The sequence below is a fragment of the Alosa alosa genome, chromosome 8 (assembly GCF_017589495.1).
Source record: "Alosa alosa isolate M-15738 ecotype Scorff River chromosome 8, AALO_Geno_1.1, whole genome shotgun sequence".
Lineage (NCBI taxonomy): Eukaryota > Metazoa > Chordata > Actinopteri > Clupeiformes > Clupeidae > Alosa > Alosa alosa.
The window spans coordinates 31,895,677-31,918,922 of NC_063196.1; the positions used below are offsets into that span (position 1 = coordinate 31,895,677).

The window sequence follows — 23,246 nt, forward strand, 5'->3', positions numbered from 1 at the left end:
AATTTTATGTAGCCTAGGCCTATACATAGGCTAAATAATGAACCATTATCTACTGAAATATGCAATAATTGCATTCATTTCAAGCACAGCGACCTTAACACTGGATAATAGGTCAGGTTTTTCATTTTGAGAGTGAAATGTTAACACAGTATTGTGAATGTGGGTATGTTTTAATAAATGAAAATACTGCTCATTTAAAAAAAAACTCACCATTGTTGCAACTCTGAACAAGAAATCTCCACTTCAATTGTACTTACATACACCGTTTTATTTTTAATGCTGGAGGTTTTATGGGGAAGCTTGTTACAGTTTTTTCTGAATGCTTAAACACAACCGTGATTCTTATATCACAATTTCTAAAACTATTAATTCTTATAGCAAAACCACTCACTGAGTTCGCAAAACTAAAAGCACAAACACTGCTTTTCACTCAGTTTGCAATTTTGTAACACACACTTTGCACAACTGGAGGCACAATCCACTGCACAGCACTCTTTTTGCGGAACTGTAAACACAACTCACTGCTTTACACTACATTTCTAAATGATCAACACACTCTTAGCAAATCTATACACATTATTTACACTATTTTGCCAACTCTCTGGCACACTTTCTCATGTGAAAACTGTTTTAGATAATTAGTTCACTTTGTAATCAGCCTAAGCACTATAAATAAACCACAGGTCATGTACAATGGAGGGAGCAGGAAGAGTGGGAAGAGTAAGAATTAGAGGAGGCCGAAGAATAGGATGTGGAGGTGAAGAAGTAGGAGGAAGAGAGGAGGAAGAGGATGCAGAGGTGAAGAAGTGAAAGGGAGAGGATGACAAGGACAAGGAGGTGAAGTTAGAGGAAGAGGACAAGGAGGAGCAAGAGGATGAGGAGGGGGAAGAGGAAGGGTAAGAAGAGAAAGAAATAGCCCTTTTACAGGCAAAAAAAAAATCAGTCTACATGTGGGGTTATTGTCATGTCAGGCCTGGATACGGCATTCCAGAATATATTTTCCCTGGTGCCTTGGACTAGGACATTGCATGTGATGTAGACGAAATTCTGAGAGAGACGAAACAATGTAGACTGATTGTTTTTGTCTCAGTGAAATTGCTATTTTGTGTTTTGACTTGGAAAAACACACTTGTGTTTGTTTTGATGTTTGTAAATAAACACCAATATTTGAAGTTTGGATCCCTGTATGTTTACAGAACTATGACAAAAGTATGACCTCAAACTGACATAGTCTACCTTGTGCACAGAGAAAGCAAAAGCCAGGTGTGTTTTCTATTCATACCATCAGTGTGTAGTTGGCACATTGTGTGCTTGTTATTGTGATGGCTTGTGTTTTTTACTGTTTGATACGAAAACACAATTTTTACGAAGGTGTGAAGAGTTAAGCAAGGTGTGTTGGCTTTTGCAAGAGAACTACAATGTTTTGCTGATTGGGTGAAAGGTTTTTCTATTTGTGTGTAGAGTTTTGCAAAAAAAGCCATAGTTACAAAAAATGTGCTTTAAGCAATCAGAAAAAACTGTAATATTGCAGATGGTTATTGTGACCTATAGTATAAAAAGTAAATAAAACTTCTGGAATAGGCCACATAAGATTGGTTTTAAGCAAATGTATGCAGACATTTTCAGAAATAGGCCTACAGAATGTCAGGAATAACATTATAACCCTGTCCCCTGGTTTCAACCCTTAGCCTAGCCTACTTTGCACCCACAGCATGGACAGCTACGCATATGTATTACATTTGGTAATTAAGCAAATTATTTAGTCATTTATATTCCGAAAATGAAAAAGTCAATGAGGGGAAATAAATGTGGGGGAACGTGAAAAAAAATGAAAAGTGTGTGACACCTGCAGCAACCGCAGCTCTCAAAAGAGATAAACAAATGATTGTCACACGTGATTACGTACCTTTCGTTTTCCAACTTTGCGTGAAGACGTAGACGCTTTTGATCACATGCTGTTGTGTGCGTACGCGGCGGAGGTTGGTGCGAAGATGGCGGACGAAGAGGCCGAACAGGACTGCAGCGGACAGAGCGGCTGTAGTGCACTGATAGGGGAGCTCCGTGGACGGCTGGAGGAACTCTCAGCTGCTTTGAAGGACAGTGTGGATTCTCCTTTGCAATCTGCGACACTTTACTGCCAAGCATTTTGCCAGGTGAGTGGCTGAGGCTTTTGCTAAATTGGGAATGTATTGGCAAAATAAAGGCATGCTAGCTGCGCATCAAGCCATAAGTGAGCTGTTGATGCTAATGAAGACAGTAACCATTAATTTGCTCATTGCCGCTGGCAATGTGGATAACAACATAGTACCTTGAGTGACAGATAAACATGCATATTCCATCTCTAAAAAGTATCCTCGTGAGACGAGGCTGTGGTGTACATGAAGTCTTCTGTTTATTTACAGCAGTGTTGTGTTAGCCATGCTAAGTTGGCTAAATAGCAAGCAAGCTAGCTTGTCAGTAGGTCGAAATCCTTGTTAACCATGTCAGAATGCAGGCATTAACGTGACGATGGTGATAATGGACATGCGTATAGTATTAAGCTGGAAAGTTAGAGAGAGAAAAATTATCCCATGCAAGGTTAAATGCTAAATTATATGAATCCCATTTAAGCTGTCAGAGCGCAACATACTCACATTTTGCCCATCCTTTCATGTAACGATAACTTCACCTTCACTTCAGTCAGATAATATATTACGTTAACGTAACTTGAGTATTGCTAATACGAGGTTACGTCCGTTGTCAAACTGGAAACAGCACAGCAATCTAAATCCGCTCCGAATAAGAAGAAGCGATATCTTTTCTTTTGCAACCTAGATGTGTGACTTCAATCTAGCAGTTTCATCAGAATAATGCTATAATTTCAAGCACATACATTTTGATTGTACGTAGAAATACAGGAGAAATACAAGATTAGGTAAAAGTGTGCTGCAAACTCAGCCCTGCAACACGGTGACTCGTCTTCACTATCTCCTTAAACGACATTGTTGGGTAGATGGATACCTTGAAATCCCTTGGTAACGTGGGCATTAGGCGGTGGAAATAACCCCCTCACATATGATTGAACATCATGGCCTACGATTGCCATTGTCCAGTTTTCTGTTTTGCCTTGCCAGATCCTTATGTCCAAGGTATTTCCAGTTTTAAAAGTATGAGGAAATACTTGAAACGGTGCAATCAGTTCATCGTCCTTCGTCATTATACAAAGAAAGGAGCGTCCAACTGAGCAATCAAAGCCGTGCTGTAATCCACTGCATAGGAAACTATTATTATTATTATTATTATTATTATTATTATTATTATTACTATGTTTGTTATTCAATGCTTTGTGCAAATCTGAAATATTATGTTGCTTGATGCTGGGGTGGTGAACTTGTTTGCAATTTAAGTGAGTGATTCTTCCTTTCTCTTGTGATAATGGAATATCATTGTAAACCAACTGGAAACACTTTAACTATCTGTCACTCAGCAGTAATAAACTTTGCACAATACTGGAAGTAAAGAAAAACACGCCACTTATTCATGGGTTTCATCAGGTCCCTTTCCGCAGGTGTATAAAATCAAGCACCTAGATTATGAATGCAGGCTGTATGGTGCTTGATTAATACACCTGTGGAAAGGGACCTGATGAAACCCATGTATAAGGGGTTTTATTTTTTTCACTTATTATAGTGTGTGGTGCTTTTTTCACTTAGCATAGTGTGATGTGAAATTGTATGAGGACATTGATTTCCCCTAGCAGCAACTAGGCCTTGGAATGTCTTCTTGTAATCCTTGTTTTGTATGCCTCAAGGAATGCTTCACCTCAAGTCATCACAGAGATCTCAAGCTAATATATTACAGAAAATGATAAGTTGTTTTTTCTCCTTTACATGATAAACTTAGTCTGAATACAGTTTTTGGGAGTTGGACACCAGGCAAGACTGATGGGCAGTGTGGGTGGTATTATTTTCCACTTTTAAAGGGAGTCTGCAATAAAAGTTTGGGTACTACTGGTTTACACTTGTATATGGATTTAAGTGTCCAGGATAAGGAAGTGGCAACTTGTACCACATCTCTGCTAAGGTTTAGTTTGATATAGTCTAGTACCTCCGTATGAATAGCCGACCAATGTTCCAACCATAGAATGTATAAAATAGGTTCCAACCCTATTAAAGCATCAACTAGCTGTTTGGGTCTGGTTGCAGATATTCTAGTTGTAGTTCCACCACTGTGTGGTTGTAGACCTACAGTAGTTGTGGGACCAGTAACTAGCAGGTTTATCAACATTTAGTATTAATGGTATCATAGTTATGAATATAATATTTGGCCTATTTGTTGCCCATATGTCATTTGTATCTGAATAACCTACCAGCAGGCCTGATTGGATCAGCGATTAAATAAAAACATGATACTTTTAATCCGTACTCTGCACCTTTCAATCCCCCGGAATTAGCCTAGTCTTGTTGTTTTGTTTTTATTTATTACAACTAGGGCTGTCAAAATGAACACCACTATTAATTTTGAAATACATAATTCTTTTAAAAAAATATTAACACATTTTGCCACCATCATCACTACTGCCAAGCACACAATCTCTGTTCTCTCTCCATCTCTGTCCTTCTCTGTCCATCTAATACTTTTTTTGTTGTTGGTAATACAGTTCTTGGCGCATACCCAAATGGCTCTTTACCGGCCCGTTTTCTCTCAGAAAGGACATAGGTGTAGTTTATGATGTTATTAAACAGTTATGTCACATATATATATATACACCCTTTGTGTTTACTCCATAATTTGGTGATTTTAGTTAGTATTTAAAATACCCTTTAAGAAGCTTTAGTCTTTAGGGGGTAATACATTTTATTTTAATCCTGATTAATTTATTTCATAATATGTCATTAGTTACTTTTTTATCGTTTGACAGCCCTAATTACTACACAAATGAATCAACATTTCTGTAAATATACCAGTGTTATCCAGATGGCTAATTTTCAACTGCAGCCTTTTTGCAAGATTAACCATTGATAGACTTCGCCAGCTGTCATTGAAAACCAAATTGGTAATACATTTAAATTGTGTTGTGTTGATGTTTCCAGACAAATGGCTTCTTTTTCTTTTACCACTATGGACCAATAAGGAGTTTTATTATTATTATTATTATTATTATTATTATTATTATTATTATTTAACTTTAATTTATATTTACTCTCATAATCTGCAGTTCTATAATAAGTCTCACACACATGGTCTGCCTTAAATGATCATGCACATGCATTTCCAGGTTTTGCATTTGGAGTATAGATCTAGTAATCATAGGTATCGGCTTATTTGAATGCCGCTTGGTGGTCCCATGCTGCGATCTTGTTGTCCGTTTACGAGAAGCGGAACCGGAACCGGAAGTTACGCAAAATTACGCAACGACACGCCCATTTCAAGTTGACTGACGAGAGGCGATCTCGTACAAACCAGAGGACCCCCAAGTTCGATGGACAGTTCCTACGCCTTGAAAACAAAGATGGCTGCGCCCTGTCTTTGTGTTCATTAGCTGTGCTATTTCACTCTTCTTTTAACTGCTTAGCAAATGTGAAAGTCCATTTCAATTACTCGTAAATATTCCATTGCCTCAAGGGTAGCCTATGTGTTATGTTGTCTTGTTGGTGGAATATCATGGAATGTGTCCGTTTGTCCGTTCCGTTGGTGTTGGTAAAAGAGGCTAGCAATGTTGCTGTGTTGCTAAAAACAAACACTAGACAACGCTACTTTACTTGAGGTGAATACCATGCTCTCCGACTTATTGTGTTGCGATGAACATAAACGCAAACCGGAAAGCATATAGCTCGGGTCTTACGAGGAAGTGACATCATTTCACAAGTTACGGGGTTGTCACAATGGGCAACAGGATCGCAGGACTAGTGTAAATCAATCGGTGTGCCCATCTACATGTCTGTGTCCTGCCCCCTCACCCCACACATCCAATCAGGTTTTGGATGATTTTGTGAGGGACAGTAGAGGATTATTCCACCTTTTCAGTGTGACCTCTCCTGGAATGCTCAGCTGTTCCACGCTCTGCAGGGGTGCAGGATCAAGCCTCAAGGGCTTTTTGCCAAATGACTCCCCAGGCGTGGCAGACAGTGCTGGAACCTGTTGTGTTGACCACAGCCAGTGCCCTGCAAGTTATAATCTACAACCATGCAAGATTATTTCTCAAAGCAACAGCACTATAAAACAAGAGATCCCAGTTAAACATTTGGGCTAATTGATTTTTCAACATCAGTTAAACATTTAGGCTAACTTTGGGAGTTAAGCTGCTTAACGATGTTAAATCAAACAAACCCAAATGTTGACAATAAAAAATGGATTTGCTATTCATTGCCACTGAGGGTGTGGCGAAGGCTTTGGAGGGTTGATCTCAGATTGAAATGTAGACTGGTAATGTTGATGTAGGTAATGAGCAGTGTCATCATTGTTTTCAAAAGGTTCTAGCTTCACCTGTTTTCAGGGACCCTGTTGTAAGGGTCTTTTTCAATAGATTCCATTATAACTTATACACTTCAAGGCCCCGAAAACACCAACACAAAACCCCAGACAAAAACGTTTTGACAGTTGTTGTATTGGACAGCCTCTCAGCAGACATTTGAGACCGTAAAGCTTCCTCGGCCCATTCTAAAGGCCTGCAGCCTGTTGCATTATGTATGTGCAGACATCGGGAGGGGGGGGAGGTGTATGTCTTTGTGTGAGAGAGTACTGTGTGTGCATCTTGCTGAGCACCCGCTGCGTCAGCTGTTAGATAGAGCTTGGCACTCGCCTTCATCTTGAAATTAGGGTGATAATCAAAGGGAGAAACCCACCGAGCCAGCCCCTCCCCACCCAAACCATGAAGGGATGAAGGGCATAGCAATAATGGCTGATTGTTCAGTCCGCTATCTAGCCTATATGCTCCTGCAGTTCACCCCTTAATGTGTTTTTCGCTGCAATAAACTTATGGTTTATTTGGCTTAGGCAAGTATTTTTCATTAAGCCTGTTTCATTTGTATTTTGTTTTTAATTGATGCTCATGCAGTTTTTGTTCATATCTTCCACCCTTATTTCTGTTCTTATATTGCTTACATTCTTTGAGAAAAATGTCCTCGCTATGATGACAATGCTGGTGATGAATCTCTGCCTCTCGGCAGATTTGCCTTTTCTAGCAGACTGATTTTTCATGAGAGTCTAGGCCAACACATTCCAAAACGAAATACATGTGACCCGTTGGCCGGACACGATTGGCAGCTGGGATATGTTTGTAATGGAATCCTGCTGTTTGCAGGTCATGCAATGACGGAATATCCAAATGTGTGTTAGCTGGAGACCACCTATTGTAGATAAATCATTGCTTTTGAGTGCTTACATGTGCTGTGTGTTTGCACACACTGCATTTATGCACTATATTTATTTGGTTAATTTCATAGTTTAGCCTGAATCCTTGCTAACATTAATGTTAGCTGTATCTATTTCTATATGGACTAGCTTGCTAGACTGATCGGTCCCCAGATTTAATGTTATGTAATGTGTAACCTATCACAATGAGGGAATACATATATTTTGCTAATGCAGTGTCCACCTAAACACACTGACTGACTAGGTTAGAAATGTAGTTTAAGGTTACTATGGTTGTTTCAGTTGCTGTTGAAATTCTCGAAACTCTTTAACTGGATCTGCATAAGCATTGAGCATTACAGTAAGGGATGATGCAGGACGCACAGATTATGTGTGTGGTGTAATCAATGCGTCGCCTCGGGCGTCGGATCATCGCTCTCAGACTTGCTGATTCTGATCACCCCCCCCCCCCCCCCTCTCTCTCCCTCTCTCTCTCCCTCCCTTTCTTCCTCCCTCTCTCCTTCCCTTCTGTCATTTCTCATATGCACTCTCTTATCTTGCTTGTTTCTGTGGTCTGTCTCCACTCATCTGTTCTCTGTCTCCACTCGTGTCGGTTCTGTCTCCACTCGTGTTGGTTATGGTTCCACATATATCATGTCGGTTCTGTCTCCTATGTGGGTTATGGTTTCATGGTCACTGTGCATTAGCTAAAATTCCCAGCACGGGGAGAGCTAAACCCTCTCCAGCTTTCACGTTTCTGACTCTTTCACCACGGACTTCACCAGGGAGAGCGACTATGCTGAACTTGAGAAAGACTTTAAACCTTGTTTGTTTATACCAGTTATCTGTCTAGCTGGGGATAAAAGCGTCTGTGTTTGTCTGTCTCTCTCTCTGGCCCCAACTCACTTCCCCCTGTAGGCAAAATGTCTGCCGGCTCCTTAATGAACTCCTTACCCCTACTGTTCTCTTCTGATGAAATGCCTCGGTACTTACCCACTTTTGCCCTCACTCAAACACAGCATTGTATTCAATGCAGCAGTATTGCCCTTTGTATGCTTGTCTCGTGAGTCCAGACTTCAGTCAACTTTTCTCAAAAACACTCAGTAGCGGTGAGCCTTGCATAGTGCATTCAGTGTACCAATTGTGGTGCCTTTTGTTTAGGCCTATGCATTTTTTGTTGTTCTTGCTGTTAACAGTACTTGAACTTAGCTGTTCTTGGCACTTGGAGTAATGGCATTAATGGTAATGGTGATGTGTGTACATTTCTTACTGCAGATTTGTAGGGTCATGTGAGGGCATGTACACTGCTCCTCTTCTGCCACAAGGGGGAGCTTTGTAAACTCCTGGTGACTTCCTTGGGCATTGGTGTCCCATCAATTCTTCAAGTTCACAGCCTTCCAGTCTTGTCTTCCAATCTTTTTAACCCATAGTACATGTGAGACATATAACCTTTTTACGGTTTGCCATCTAGGCTTGCTTGATTGGCCTGTTTCCTTTCCTATGTCTGAATGTCTTGTTATTTAATAATGCTTTAATTGGCTCCTGGCCCACAATTACATAATGCAAGTCTGTTGTCTGCTTGTGTTTGTTTAATTAAGCTTGAGGGATTGAAACTGAAATCGAAGATAAACTTCTGGAAAACGACAATTTTAGCAAATTTGAACTATAAATGTGCCTGGTTGTTGTTACTTACACTAAAGGCTCTCCAGAGAAGAAAATGATAAATCCCATTAGTCTCATGGGTTTAACGCCTTATGGACTGAAGAATGAACTATGGGTCAAGGCGTCTTGTCTCACATCATGTGTATGAATGAATAAATGTGTATGTGTGTGTGGTCTTTATCTTGTGTATGAATGAATAAATGTGTGTGTGTGGTCTTTATCGGGGGTATGAGCTGATATCTGCCCTGGAGTAGACTCTTTATGCAGACACAATAAGTGTAGTTGACAAGCAATAGATTCCATTGCCTCATTTTCATTTAAAGTGTTGGTGAGATCAAAATGTAAACTTCACTTAAACAGTCTGCAGATTAATGTAATAACCAGCTAGCAGCACACTGCAAATGTTTATGCAAATGTACTGAAATACTTTGAAGACGGGTTTATGCCATTTTCATGACCATTGCCCTTTTCATGCCTGTCAAAAGCTGTGCCCCACAGTCTATATTGGCAGAACTAGCGCCCTACAGGGCAGTAGTTCCCATCATTATCCTCAGACCCTCTAGGTGTGTGGCAGTTACACAAAAAAACACAATTCTACACATTAATACACTGTAGTTTTTTTGGTCATGAGGATCTAAGCTTACATAATAATAAATAAGTTAATTATGAAAGTTACAGATGTTAAGTATATAAGTATATATACTTTTTTGATCCCTGCATTTAACCCAATCAGTGAATTAGTGAAACACAAACAGCACACAGTGAACACACAGTGAGGTGAAGCACACACTAATCCCAGCGCAGTGAGCTGCCTGCTACAATGGCGGCGCTCGGGGAGCAGTGAGGGGTTAGGTGCCTTGCTCAAGGGCACTTCAGCCGCAGCCCACTGGTCGGGGCTCGAACCGGCAACCCTCCGGTTACAAGTCCAGAGTGCTAACCAGTGGGCCACGGCTGCCCCAGATGTTATTGATTTCCGTTTATTTTATTACACGGCTCTTCATAATGCTGTAGAATGCTCCATTCACTTGAATGGGCCTTCCCAATGTTCGGAGGTCTGATAATTTTGTATAACATACTGTTGCTATGTATGACTGTTTTGTGCGTTATATGGGTTTTGTGCGTCTTATTCACCTATTTCATTTCACTCCACAAGTTTTCCGGTCCCTTCTTGCAATGGAACTTCATTCAAAAGAGAAAGCAGACAGCTGTGTTGTAAAGAATGTTTGATTCAAGTTCAGCCGTGTCCCTTCAGCTCCGCTGGTGTGTCAGGGTCTGGACTTATTTTCCCGATAGGGTGACCAGACGTCCCGAAAAAAACTGTCCGTAGAGAGGTTGAGTCGACTGCATGCACCCCCCGACGGCAGCTAAGTGTCTGGATGCAGCCCGGCTACTTTGTTTCTTTTTGACGTTCTATAATTAGGCGCGAATATGCGTTGATTTCGCGAAGCTGAGGATATTGAATGTGCAGGCAGCGCAGCAGGCAGAGCCAGTGTGTGTGCAAAAAAAATACGGCCTTATGTCCATGTCGTTTTAACATAATCTACTTAATCTAACAATTATTTTGTATTCTTACTTAATGACCCATAATTTTGGCAAGGCTTGTTATTAACGTTAGGCTATTATCCTTATTCTGAAAGGTCTGATTTGCACTGTTACGCAGTCATTGCTTTTTGTTTTTTTTCCCACAATGACATTTTGAGTTCATGATTTCTCTGTTGTATTTTGAGGCAGACTTGATGTTTGAATAAAAATGTGTTTTGGTACAGGTTTGAAAATTAAGCTGTAAGCCTACCATCCCCCAACCCCCACCCGTGAAAAAAAAAAAAAAAGCGTCCCGAATTTCAGCCAATCTCATCTGGTCACGCTATTTCCCGATAATGACGGACGTTTTATACTTTATCCCTTCACGTGTTTTTTTTTTTTTGCATCACGCTGTCCTTTTTTTTTTTATGCATAACGCTGTCCTCAAAACAAAAAAAAAAAAAAAATATATATATATATATTTATTCAGTTTTCTACTACTTTGTGTTCAATTCATAGCTCATACCATGTACTCAACTTTTCCTTCTCTCTCTCTGCTCTGTCCTCTCCTCCTTCCAGACGCTGGTGGAGTACGCAGGCTGCTGGAGAGTTGAGGAGAACCCACTGCCCCTGGTGGAGGTCTACGCTACAGCTCTGCTCAGCTACGCCCAGGCCTCCACCTTTCTCTCCACCCATTGTGAGAATGTGTCTTTAGTGCCAGAGAGGCTCTCACTGTGAGTACACCACCCCATGACTGTCATGTCCCTGCCTGTTTGATCTCATGTCGCTGCTTCCTTAATGGCGACACCCATTTTAAAGATTTGCAGGTGCGTTATGCCATTGGTGTTCATGGTCAGAAGTTCAGTAGACCTCGCTGGAGATTTGACCAAACAATCAGTGGTACTCATAAGACAAATGCCTAATGTGCTAGTACAAAAACAGTGTGAACTTCTGTAATGAATTGCTGGGTCAAGAGATCAGTTGTTAAATGCAAATCTCTAAATGACAAAAGGGAGGTACCTATCCAAATTTAACATAACATATTCACCCGTATACTGTATACATGTACACAACAATGCAGTAGTATCACACTGCAAGATGCGAACATGCATTTGCTCTTTGTTAGTAACTCCTGACAAATGTGTTAGATTGCTTATGTTTTTCCCCAGTGTCTGTTCTCATAGAGCAGCTATGTTCGTTTGAAAATAATGGTGCGTGGTCTGTTCTTCAAGGCTGGTGGAAAGGTGGATGAAACTGCTTCCATTAGCACTGACGTTCCACTTTTGATGAAAAAGCTTCTGGCCCATCAGGCTCTGGAATCTGCAACGGCCGTGAATGTTGCCTCTGGCACTATTATGACATACCTGGAACGGGGAGTAGTTTAACGGTTCAGCTTTTATTTGGCAGTGAGCCATGCTTTTTCTGTCAAGTAGGCCTACATGAGCATATAAACAAACCTCCTTCCCATTTTTCATGACTCGGACAGATCATCCGTCTTAAAACATGTGCCTACTAGTATAGTAGGATACTATAGTGGTATAGCCTACTAGTACATACATGTACCTGCTACAAGGAACCCCAGCTCACCTGGGTTGTATGTCTATGTAGTTTTTTCATTTATTATTATTTGTATTTGTTAATCATGTGCATCCCTTGTGAGTCCCAGCTGTGTTCAAGAGCAAGGCTAAAGTATGATTTTATGCCCTTCATTTTAATAAATGAATTACAGGGGTCATGGAATTTCTGGAACATCATGGATTTTTTATAAAGTCTATTCCAGACATGGAAAGTCAGGGAATTTGATCATTTTTGGGGCAAAAATCGGGGAATTTTGTTGCAGCAGTTTAAAATGTACTTGCTTTACTGCTTGCTTGAGTAGCCTAACTGTGTTTATTCAATGCCCATTTATTCCTCTCCTGCTCTAAAAAGTAAAAGATTCTCGAATGCTACGTGGCTGCTCTGAAATCATTGGTCGGTATATTGTACTATTCATTATATAATAAGTCATGGAAATTCTTTTTTTTTTGTCAGGGAAAGTCATGGAATTTTATATTTGACTTAAAGTGGGAACCCTGTAATTATTCAATTAATATATTCAAGCCTTATTTACTAAAATGCCTTAAACATGTTTTATTTGATAGACCAATCTGCTGAATACTCGTGAGGCCAACTGTCACTTCAGCACTACTTCACACAACTGCTGTCTTTGCCCTTTTTGGTTTGAAACTGCTATTACTCAATTACACAGATGCAAGATTTCCATCTTGTGATGTTGCCTAACTGAATGTGTTACTTTTGATGAGGCACACAGCCATTCTGAAACCGTACTTAAGTGTCGTGGTCTGTCTCCACTGAAGCATTGCAGAGAGATGGATGTTATAATTGAATACTCCAAAGCTACAACTCACCATGTATTATTGCTTTGCTTCCCTGCTATTGCACAGGAGCTATTTGGAACTTCTGTTGTCACTACCAGACAATGTTCCAGAATCCCTTTGGCAGCTGTTCCAAGCTTCTGTGCAGGTATTCAGACAATCCTAGTAGATGTATTGCTTTCAAGACGGCAACCATTAAATTTCAAATACTACATTGCCCATAGAATAAGTTGTGATTAATTTCCTATTGCTCAGCCATAACTGTGATTTGTGACTGTGACAGGTGGTTTATCTGTTTAACATGACTAAATTCAAGAATACAAAAGCTAGGATTCAGTTTATTTTATGTTATTTACACAAAACTGTAATGTAATCCTTTTTTTACAGTCAGCCTATGACCTGCTGCAGAAAAATGGCATCGTACAGCTACACATGCTGTCCTGCTTGTCCAGGGAGACCGGTGTGTGGAACAACCGCACGCTACAGAACATCCTCTCCAACGAGGCGCCGGACACTGAGAAAGGTTCATTTCCATTCATTTTGCTTCATCTATTCAACATCATCCTCACTTGAATGGTCTAGTTTACACTTACCACCTAAAGGTCACTTTTTAATGAATTTAAACCATGCTTCGTAGGGGAATATCTTGAGCTCAATTAACCATAATCCAGCCCTAACAAACAGCAAATATTGATGAGATTGTATATATAATAGACCCTAAGAATACTGCTTTGGGCTTGTTTTAATGAATGTTTTCCTCTTCCACAGTGCACACCTTCCTTGCTCTGGAGGGGCCCATTCTCTTGGAGATGAGGATAAAGCATCTGATCAAGGAGAACCAGCGGAGCAAGGCAGCACTGCTGGCAAAGGCCTGTTCTGAGTTTCTGGAGTTCGAGGGGAAGGGGCACTTTAAACAGATGTATCTGGTCAGCCTATGCAGCGTGGCAGAACAGAAGCCCTTAATGGAGGAGGTATTTTCAGATTTCAAATGTTCTCATGACGCACGGCCGATGTTCTCAAATGTCAAGATATGCAGACGTAGCGGTCTCACTAGAATCACATTACATAATTATTGGTTGAGTGGAATTCACAGCACAGCAGTTAATGTGCATCATCCGTACTGTCTAAATATTAAAATATAATGGAATCAGTTGGGCAGGCAAATGCATTTTACAAACCAACTTTTCTATTGGTTCCTCACAGATTTCAAAGGTAGACTGTCGTGATGCCTTGGAGATGATCTGTAATTTGGAGTCGGAAGGAGATGAGAAGGGGGCGTTTACGCTGTGCTCGGCCTTCCTGACATGCCAGCTCCTCCAGGCAGAGACTTACTGTGCATGGTGGGTCGTCAACTTTGTGGTCTGTGATGCTGATCAAGTCATTGTGTGTGGTTGTGTGCATTCTTAAATACATACTGTTGGTGTCCTGGAAAGTCTTGGATAGGGCTGGGTGATAAAACGATAGTGATATGTATCGCAATAGATATGTACTCGATATCAATAAAAATGCGTTCGATAGAAAATTCGATAATTAAAAGCAACACACACCTCCCGCCTTACGTTGTCCATAAATAAATAGGCTAAATATATCTTGCATTGTAGCTAGTATGTGCAACTCTACCAGAGTAGACAAAAGAAGTAGGCCTACCTCAAGGCCCGTGCACTCATATCGCCCAGCCCTAGTCTTGGAGTACAGGGGACATATCTCATGATGTTGTAATGGTGCTTTTGGGTGGGTGTTTTTTTGTTTTGTTTTGTTTTATTAATGTGTGTGTATTGGCAACACTATGGTGCTGTATGGAATGCTTTCTCATCACCTTTGTCTTTATAGGGAACTGACTTTGTTTTGGAGTAAACTTTTGAAGCGCCTGGAAGCCTCGGACCAGGGTTTCTTAGACCGATGTCGCCAGATGTCAAAATTGTCCAAAACCGTTTTTCACATCCTTTTTTTCATCAAAGTCATCCAGTCAGAGGTGAATATACCCTTTATGATTACAACCATTTGACTTAAACAGCCATATTGTATGTTGTAAGGTGTATGTGACGCTAATGACAATTATTGCAAATTAATTGATTTTTCTCCTGTTTTCCAGGTCGACGCTGTTGGTCTGCCAGTGTGCATTGAAATGTGCATAAAGGCTTTACAGATGGAATCTGTGGATGGGAAGACAAAGGCCACCATTTGCAAAACCATTTCATGTCTGCTGCCAACAGACCTGGAGGTGAAAAGGGCCTGCCAGCTCACCGAGTTCCTCATTGAGCCTACAGTGGACTCCTACTATGCAGTGGAGACTCTTTACAACGAACCCGATCAGAAACTAGAGGAGGAGAACCTGCCTGTTCCCAACTCCCTGCGCTGTGAGCTTCTGTTGGTCTTCAAAACTCAATGGCCTTTTGACCCAGAATTCTGGGATTGGAAGACACTGAAACGCCATTGCCTTGCTCTTATGGGTGAGGAAGCATCAATCGTATCGTCAATAGATGAACTCAATGACGATGAGGAACCAGCAGTTGAGAATGACAAAGATCATGAAGAATTCAAAGATGTTACTGAATGCTTTTTAGACACTACAAATGAACTGAACGAAATGACTGATGAGAAACAGAAGAAACGAGAAATTAAAAAACTCCGGGAGAAGGGTTTTGTCTCTGCTAGGTTTAGGAACTGGCAAGCCTATATGCAGTACTGTGTTTTGTGCGACAAGGAATTTCTCGGACATAGGATTGTACGGCATGCACAGACTCATTTCAAAGATGGACAATACAGCTGCCCAATATGTGCACAGACATTTGACACTAAAGAGACACTGGAACCACACGTAGCATCACATGTAAAGCTATCATGTAAAGAGCGTCTAGCTTCAATGAAAACCACTAGAAAATTGGCTAAGTCTAAAACATCTTCACCGGCAGTGGTAGCTCTGAAATGTAAAACGAGTGAAAATCAGGAGCGCAAAGCTAAGATAAAACACAGTGTAAATGGTGAATCCCGTCAACCTTACAGTGGAGACGCTATGGACATAGGGGAAAATGGGGCAGCAGCTGAACTGTCTGAGGAAAATGTGTGTCCTCTACCAAATTGCAGAAAAGGGTTCAAGTACTTCAAAAACTTGCTTATTCATGTTAAGGACCACGGCGACAATGATGAGGCAAAACGCTTCTTAGAAATGCATAGTAAGAAAGTGATTTGTCAGTATTGTCGCCGTCAGTTTGTCAGTGTGGCTCATCTGAATGACCACTTGCAGGTCCACTGTGGTGTCAAGCCCTATATTTGTATACAGCTCTATTGCAAGGCCAGTTTCAACTCTAATGCTGAGCTGGTTGTGCATAGTAAGGAGCATGCTTCTTTTAAAGCTAAGTGCATGTTCCCTGGCTGTGGGAAGATTTTTCATGAGGCTTTCATGCTTTATGATCATGAAGCCCAGCATTACATAACATTTACATGCAAAGATGCGGGTTGTGGAAAGATATTTCACTCACAGGCCCAGTTAGATGAACACCAGGAAGAGCATGTCCAAAAAGTGGTGGAAAAGGAGATCATTGATGACCACGCTACTGACCAGGCTTGTCATAGTGACACTACTACACAACAACTTCACAATCATGTTAACTCTGTTGGCCAGCACCAACATGGGGACGAGCTGACTCAGTCCCAAGACACTTCCCAGTGCAGCACAGTAGATGATGACTCTCTTCAGTCCCCAGAACCTTTGAAGGTGAAGCATTCAGTTGAGAACATTTTGAGGACCAATTTTGGTCCCATCTCCGCAGATGACCCTCTTAAAATTAAATCTGAGCCATCAGATCCAAATCACTACCCATTACAGCAGGTCCCTTTCCCAGACGTACCCATGAATCATCAGCCCATCATGAATGCTCATCCCTCTCACCAGAATCAGACTAGACCACAGGAATCTCATTCAGGCCCATATATGTATGATCAGATTCAAAGTGTACCAAACACCATAATGCCCGCAACCCCATCATATCATGGTGTTGTTGAAAACTTTCAACAAGCTCCTCTCCCTGATCTGTTACAGGGGCATCCCCAGCCTTTCACACACCAACCTTTCCCTTCCCAAGTGCACAGACCCCACAATCCTGATTTCAGAAGACCGGTGCTAGCACCCTATCAGAATATATCAGCTAATCATATGCCCACTGTGGGACATGCTCCTAATTCTGTTGCAGTGCTGCCAGGAAATCTCCCACCAACTTCCCAGGCTCTTCCTGCGCGAATGGCTCCACAGTCTCTGAACGAAAACTGTACCGTCAACCAAATGGTGCATCCACCTGGCACCAATGGTCAGGCCCAGCCAGAGGTGGAGAAAGAGAGACACCGCTGTGCTTTTGAGTCATGCACTCGAACTTACAGCTCATACAGGAGTGTAACCAAACACATGAAGGCAGTTCATCCAGATTTTTATGTTCAATGGAAGCTCGAAAAGAAGAACAATAGGGTTTCCACAATTGTGTCAAGAGGCTTTGCTGCCAATGGTGACTCAAATTCGTTGCCTCACTCACACCAACAAGGTGGACACAGGGCTCCTCTTCCACCCCAGCAGATGAAAAATGCTCTTGGTCAGCCACTGCCTTATTCCACTCCTTGTCACAGCTCCAATGGTCCTACTGTGTCTTCTCATGCAGTGCCACTCTCAGGTCAAGGTCAAGCTCTCGCTGCAGAAATGGACAACATTTTGAACCCCATCCTGCTGTCTCAGTTGGGGAACTCTGTTAACCAAATGGCCCCATTACCAGCATCACATATCGACACACCATGGCATGCTGCACAGCCAGACAATGTTAGTCATCAACCACAAAACCGTTGCACTTCTCAGGTATTGATGTCCGGCCTACATGGAGTGCATAACAATGCCTATCCTTCACATTTGGACACAGCTGGCCCTAGTCAGAGAACAGACAGCCATCATCAAAATATGGATCGCTATTCGTTACAACCACATGAAAGACTTCCAAGTACACATATGCCACCGCAGGTAGCTGTCAGGCAGCAATTAATTGATAACAAATCTGGAGAAGGATTTCATTCCATTAATGGACAGTGTTTTTCTGGCAATCGAAGCGTACCGTTGGATGCAGTGAGTCATGTTACTCAGTCAAACATGGAGAGGGTGAACAACTCCTTGATACCATCAAACCTAAGCACAGATTCTGGGCCTTTCCTGTCCTCATATCGGGAGAGTCTGAATAATCCTGTTCTCACTGAGCATCAGAGGGTTTCTGTAGCAACCTATGCCCAGCAACCACAAACTAATTCTTTATCAAATGTAAAACCTGAAGAAAGAGTTTTGGAAACGCAGGATAAAACCATGCCTGACAACCATTTGCACGGCCATTCAAATCCACATGGTAGAACTGAGAAAGATTCCCAGGAAGGCTCTGATAATGGGGACGCCAAACGAAAGCGAAACAGAAGAACAAAGTGGCCTGCTATTATACGAGATGGGAAGTTTATCTGTTGTCGATGTTTCAGAGAATTCCAGAGTCCCAAATCTCTCGGAGGTCATTTGTCAAAACGATCTCATTGTAAAGCTTTCGATGAGACCGACCTAACTGCAGATTTGCCATCATCATTCCTTGATTTGTTAAATTCACCGCATATTATGAATTCACCACAGGTTGCCGAATCTCCACAGTACAATATCAATTTTAAAGAGTCTTCTTTTGAGCCCATTCCAAAAGGTCCACTTGATCCCAAATTATTTCCCAATGTTAGCTTCCCCCAAGCAAACAGCAACTCTTATTCCAACAATGGTGACCAGAATGGTGAGGTCTTCAAGCAAGTATTGGATCATTCAGCTGCGCCTGGTTTATATGAGACTCCTGTGCAACAGCAGGCATTCCAAAACCCTTGTGGAAGCTATGCATCAGATGGACTCATGCTTGACAACACAGTAATACAGCACACAGGGAATAACCAGCTGAAGACTGAATGTCAGCCTCATGGAGAGAACTACCTTCAATCTTCAGACTCTTTATTTGGAGACGAGTTATCTGATCCTCTTCTCACTCAATTCCTATCTGAAAACCAGTCGCTATCCTCACTCAACAGTCTTCCAACAGACCAGATTAATCAAATACTAAGAGCTGAAACTCTTATGAAAATGAAGGAGATAAAGGATAAGGCCACCATTCCCAATGCAAGTGGTCTCTCAAGTGATGGGCTCCTGTCAGTGATGGCCAATCTAGCTCAAAATCTAATGTCTGACCCACTCCAGCTCATAAACTCTTCGGACTCTCAGCCTTCATCAACTACAGTTACTGCCCTGTGTACTGACCCACAGAAAGACCGCACTGAACATGACGTTAAGAAAAGATTGCGTGAGCAAATCCTCTCTGGTGAGATTCATAGAAGAAATAGCAATTCTCAGACACCTAGCGTGGAATCCAGTTCAAGCTCGAGACCCTCCTCGGCATCTAATCATGCAAAAGGAATTAATCCGGTTGCTCAGCCTTTAAGTGGGTCTCCGATGACCTTTCACAATCAAGAGAAACTTGAGGTTGATCAGAAAAGGATGACCTCTGCAACAGTCCCACCAGTCAATACTACAACACCTCTGCAGAGTTGCCCTCAACTGGTTGGGGTCATACAAACCCATGGGGTGCCTGCTGCTCAAAGTGTTGTGACAGAGGCTGACTCCAAACAGTGTCCTCCTCCCTCTGAAGGCCCAGTTGATGTCATGTTTGATATTCAGAGATGTTTTGAAAGAATGGACTTGGATAGAGAAGACAGCCACACCTCTGACCCCGTGGAATCTTCCATTGAGCCTGTTGGCAATAACCAGATCCTTAATAGTTTAGATTCAAATGTCATTGCTGGTGGTGATAAAGGTTTGCATGTCCCCAGTGACTTCCAAAAACCATTTGCCTGTGATGTCACAGACTGTCTATACAAAGCTATGACAAAAGATGCACTTTTTAAACACTTCAGCAAGAACCATAACTACACTGAAGAGATGTTAAATCAGGTCAAGAAAAGCTTGAAATTTGCTCCCTTCAGCTGTCAACTGTGCAGCAAGACCTTTACTCGTAATTCAAATCTTCGGGCTCATTGTCAAGTAGCTCACAGTCTCTCACAGGCGGAAATGATAAAACTAAAAATAAAGCGTCAGTATAACAAGCGAATGGAAAGTGCTGATTTACCAACCTCTCCTCCCATTCAGAATCCTTCTACATTAGGTCCAGGGTATCAGCAACAGAGTAACTGTCAATCTGTACTAAACCCATTGGCTGAATTGGAGAAAATCAAACCTGAGTGTCTTTCAGCTCCATTCGCCCATGCTACTGCATCAAGCACCATGTTAGATCGGATACAGAATAAGATTGTCCCAGCTGGTTCACACCTTGCCCAACAAATAACAGTCAATCAGACAGTCACACAGGCAGCTCTAAAATCTGAACCAACCTTCACTGGACAGTTCTCAGGAAACCACATAAAAATGGAGCAGCAGTCAGCTGGAGAGCAGATACCTTCACACAGTCAACTCCTGCCTGGCTTGCCAGGTATAGGGACTTTACCAGCATCTCCAAATCTTGGTCAAGTGCCATGTTCCTTGGCACCTCCAGTGGCTTCCTGTGCTGCTCAGTCTCCAGAGAAAAAACCCAAACCCGCGAAAGCAAGAGTGACAAAGCCCAGAACAGACACTCCCAAAAAGGCCAAAGAGAGAAAGCCAGAGGCGGATGATGTATTCAGCCCGTACAGGCCATATCGCTGTGTCCATCAGGGATGCGTAGCGGCCTTCACCATTCAGCAAAACTTAATCCTTCACTACAGAGCTGTTCATCAGTCATCCTTACCCCAATTTGAAATTAACAATGAAGGTGAAGATGATCAAGAACAAGCTGAGGAAAAACATGAGCAGGAAGATGAGGAGCCAGAGGGTGAGGTCACGCCTGTCACAGAATTCAGATGTCAAGTCAAAGACTGCTCGAGAATTTTCCAGGAGGTGACAAGTCTACTACAACACTACCTCCAGCTTCATAAGTTCAAGTTGGACAAAGCAGGTGCATTCTTGTCTAGCATAAACTTGGGCAGGTTTCAATGCGACCAGCCTGGATGCACCACATATTTTACGGCTTTCTGGAAATACATTGCCCATATTGACAAAGATCACAAGGAAGCCAAAATGCCAAAGGCAGAGGCTGTGGAAGGTATGTTTAGATGTGACGTTGAAGGCTGTGACTGTGTTTACACCACCCGATCTAATCTGTTGCGCCACACTATGAAGAAGCACCAAGATCTTTATAAACTCCAGCTCATGAATCAAAGAAAAATTGATGAAAGAGTAAAACCAATTTCAAGAAAGCCACAGTACAGTGATTCTGATGGGAAGGAAAATATTGAAAACAACAAGAAAGTAACTCAAAAGGGTAGTGACAAAAAAAGAAAGGATTCACAAGAAAACCACTGGACGAAATATGGTAAACCATCTTTGAAAGGCAAGGACGAGGCCGCTGCAATGTGTACAAAAAGATTCCCGTTGCAGTATCCATGTATGATAAAAGGCTGTGAGTCAGTGATGAGCTCTGAGAGAAATGCCTTGAGGCATTATGTTAAGCATGGTCTATCTGAAAAATACTTGGAGGAACAGAGGAGCCACTTTATTTTCTGCAAGAAAATCCCTCTGTCCAGATTCCGACGCAGCTCAACTAGAAGTGAAGATAGTGAAGAGTCAGAGGACTGTTTCGCAGAGAGCTCTGATAACGAAGACACTGGTCCAGATGCAACTGGGTCTGAGTTTTCAAAGCTCACATCCGAGAAAGAGAGCACAGAGGATCCTGAATTCTCCGATGCAAAGATGACAACTGATGGCTCCGACTCTTCTGTTGTGGTAAAACGTAAAAGGGGACGTCCACGGAAGACAGAGCGCCGGCACATTCCGGAACGAAGGTCGAGTGGTAGGTTAAGAACAAGGAATCGCTCCGTTAATTATGCTGACAATGGCTCAGACTCGAATATCTCAAGCCCTGCCCCAGCAAATGAGGACAATGCAGATGTTGCAGCTATAAGCTCATTCAAACCTATGGGCTTCGAGGTATCTTTCCTCCAGTTTTTGGAGAAGTCCAGTGGTTCTCCCAAAAGGCGAGCTAGTGATGATTCTCTGAGTGACCTTCCACTGAAACGAACGTCCAGCATTCACCTAAAAAATGCCACTGTCCTGTGCAAGCGAGCTGACCCTAGTACCTATTATTATAAGAACATTCAAAGCTACGCTGAATTCAGAAACCCAGAGAAGCTGGCCTCACTTGGCAATGTGACATTTGCAATTGACAAATCTTTTGCAGGTGTAACAGATCTTTTGCTTAAGCAGCTTCATGAAATGCGGCCCACTGTCATTCTTCATAAATAGCTCAAAGCTCAGAGACTGACAGACTGACTGAATGTCTTCAATAAGAAATCAGTACTCAGGATTTGGACAGTAGCAAATGTGCTGCAGACTGGTGCCCACAAATTATACTGTTTATGTTCCCATCATTGTGAAGCAACCTGTGATATTTGACTTAACCATGTTGATATGTAATGAGATCTTTGAGAACTGTAAAATATGGACATTCAATCACTAAAAATGAATCCTAGATTAATTTGATATTTAATCAGGCACTGTAGTTACTGTATTTATTATAGATATATAATGTAAAGCATGTTTTTTTTTATTCTCTGCACATTTTTTTGCCTTGACATGATGGAGGTCATTTGGTTTCAAAGAACTCTTCATCTTGGCCAACCCCTTCTGGATGTTAAAAATATGGTGTCCAAATTGGGTTCTGTGGTACTCTGTATAGGTACTGTATAGGTGGTTCTTGTTGAATAATCCTTGTTAATGTATAGTTGTAGATAGTGCTCTTTGTCCATGTGTACATATTGACTATGAGGCCACTGCGTCCACCAGCAGTCTGCAATATGAGAAAAAGCAAATTTATTACATCATGCATTTTGTACCCCTGTGTTTACTTCTGTCACTATACAAAGAACGGATGTCCATCTTGTAAAAGCCTTTTTTTTATGGTCTTTTGCCTTCCTCAAATTAAGATGTCTTAAAACATTTGTTTAAATCACTCAGTTGTCGTCATTTTTGTCGTCCCCTCTGGTGCAGTTAGAGAACTCTGTACTCTGTTTGAAGTGTACAGCATTGTCATGCTTTCAGATTTGTCATCCCAATGGCAATACACCAGCATTTTATATATTTCTGAAGACTGTGGTGGTTTATTTTTTATTTTAAATCAAATGGTTCCATTTGTATATGTAAAACAGTACACACTGGATGCTTTATTTGAGAGATCTTTATTATGTATAAAAAAGTTTAAAAGAATATCTGTCCTGGTTCATTATTTTATC

General features: G+C 41.6%; 1 protein-coding gene across 1 annotated transcript; it reads left to right on the forward strand.

Annotated features, from left to right (window-relative positions):
• Window positions 1–1,817: 1,817 nt before the first annotated feature.
• On the forward strand, window positions 1,818–23,220 carry znf292b (zinc finger protein 292b). Its single transcript, XM_048249892.1, has 8 exons — window positions 1,818–2,153; window positions 11,095–11,249; window positions 12,960–13,038; window positions 13,278–13,413; window positions 13,659–13,861; window positions 14,094–14,230; window positions 14,721–14,862; window positions 14,983–23,220. The coding sequence occupies exons 1-8, from the start codon at window positions 1,953–1,955 to the stop codon at window positions 22,258–22,260; spliced, it is 8,331 nt and encodes a 2,776-aa protein (XP_048105849.1). The 5' UTR covers window positions 1,818–1,952; the 3' UTR covers window positions 22,261–23,220.
• The last annotated feature ends 26 nt before the right edge of the window (window positions 23,221–23,246 follow it).

What these genes read in the sequence shown, in the direction of transcription:
- znf292b (XM_048249892.1), top strand. Translation starts at nt 1,953, where the DNA reads ATGCTGTTGTGTGCGTACGCGGCGGAGGTTGGTGCGAAGATGGCGGAC. An exon ending in ACTGCCAAGCATTTTGCCAG is followed by an intron (nt 2,154 to 11,094) that starts GTGAGTGGCTGA and finishes TCCTCCTTCCAG; the next exon opens with ACGCTGGTGGAGTACGCAGG. An exon ending in AGAAGCCCTTAATGGAGGAG is followed by an intron (nt 13,862 to 14,093) that starts GTATTTTCAGAT and finishes GGTTCCTCACAG; the next exon opens with ATTTCAAAGGTAGACTGTCG.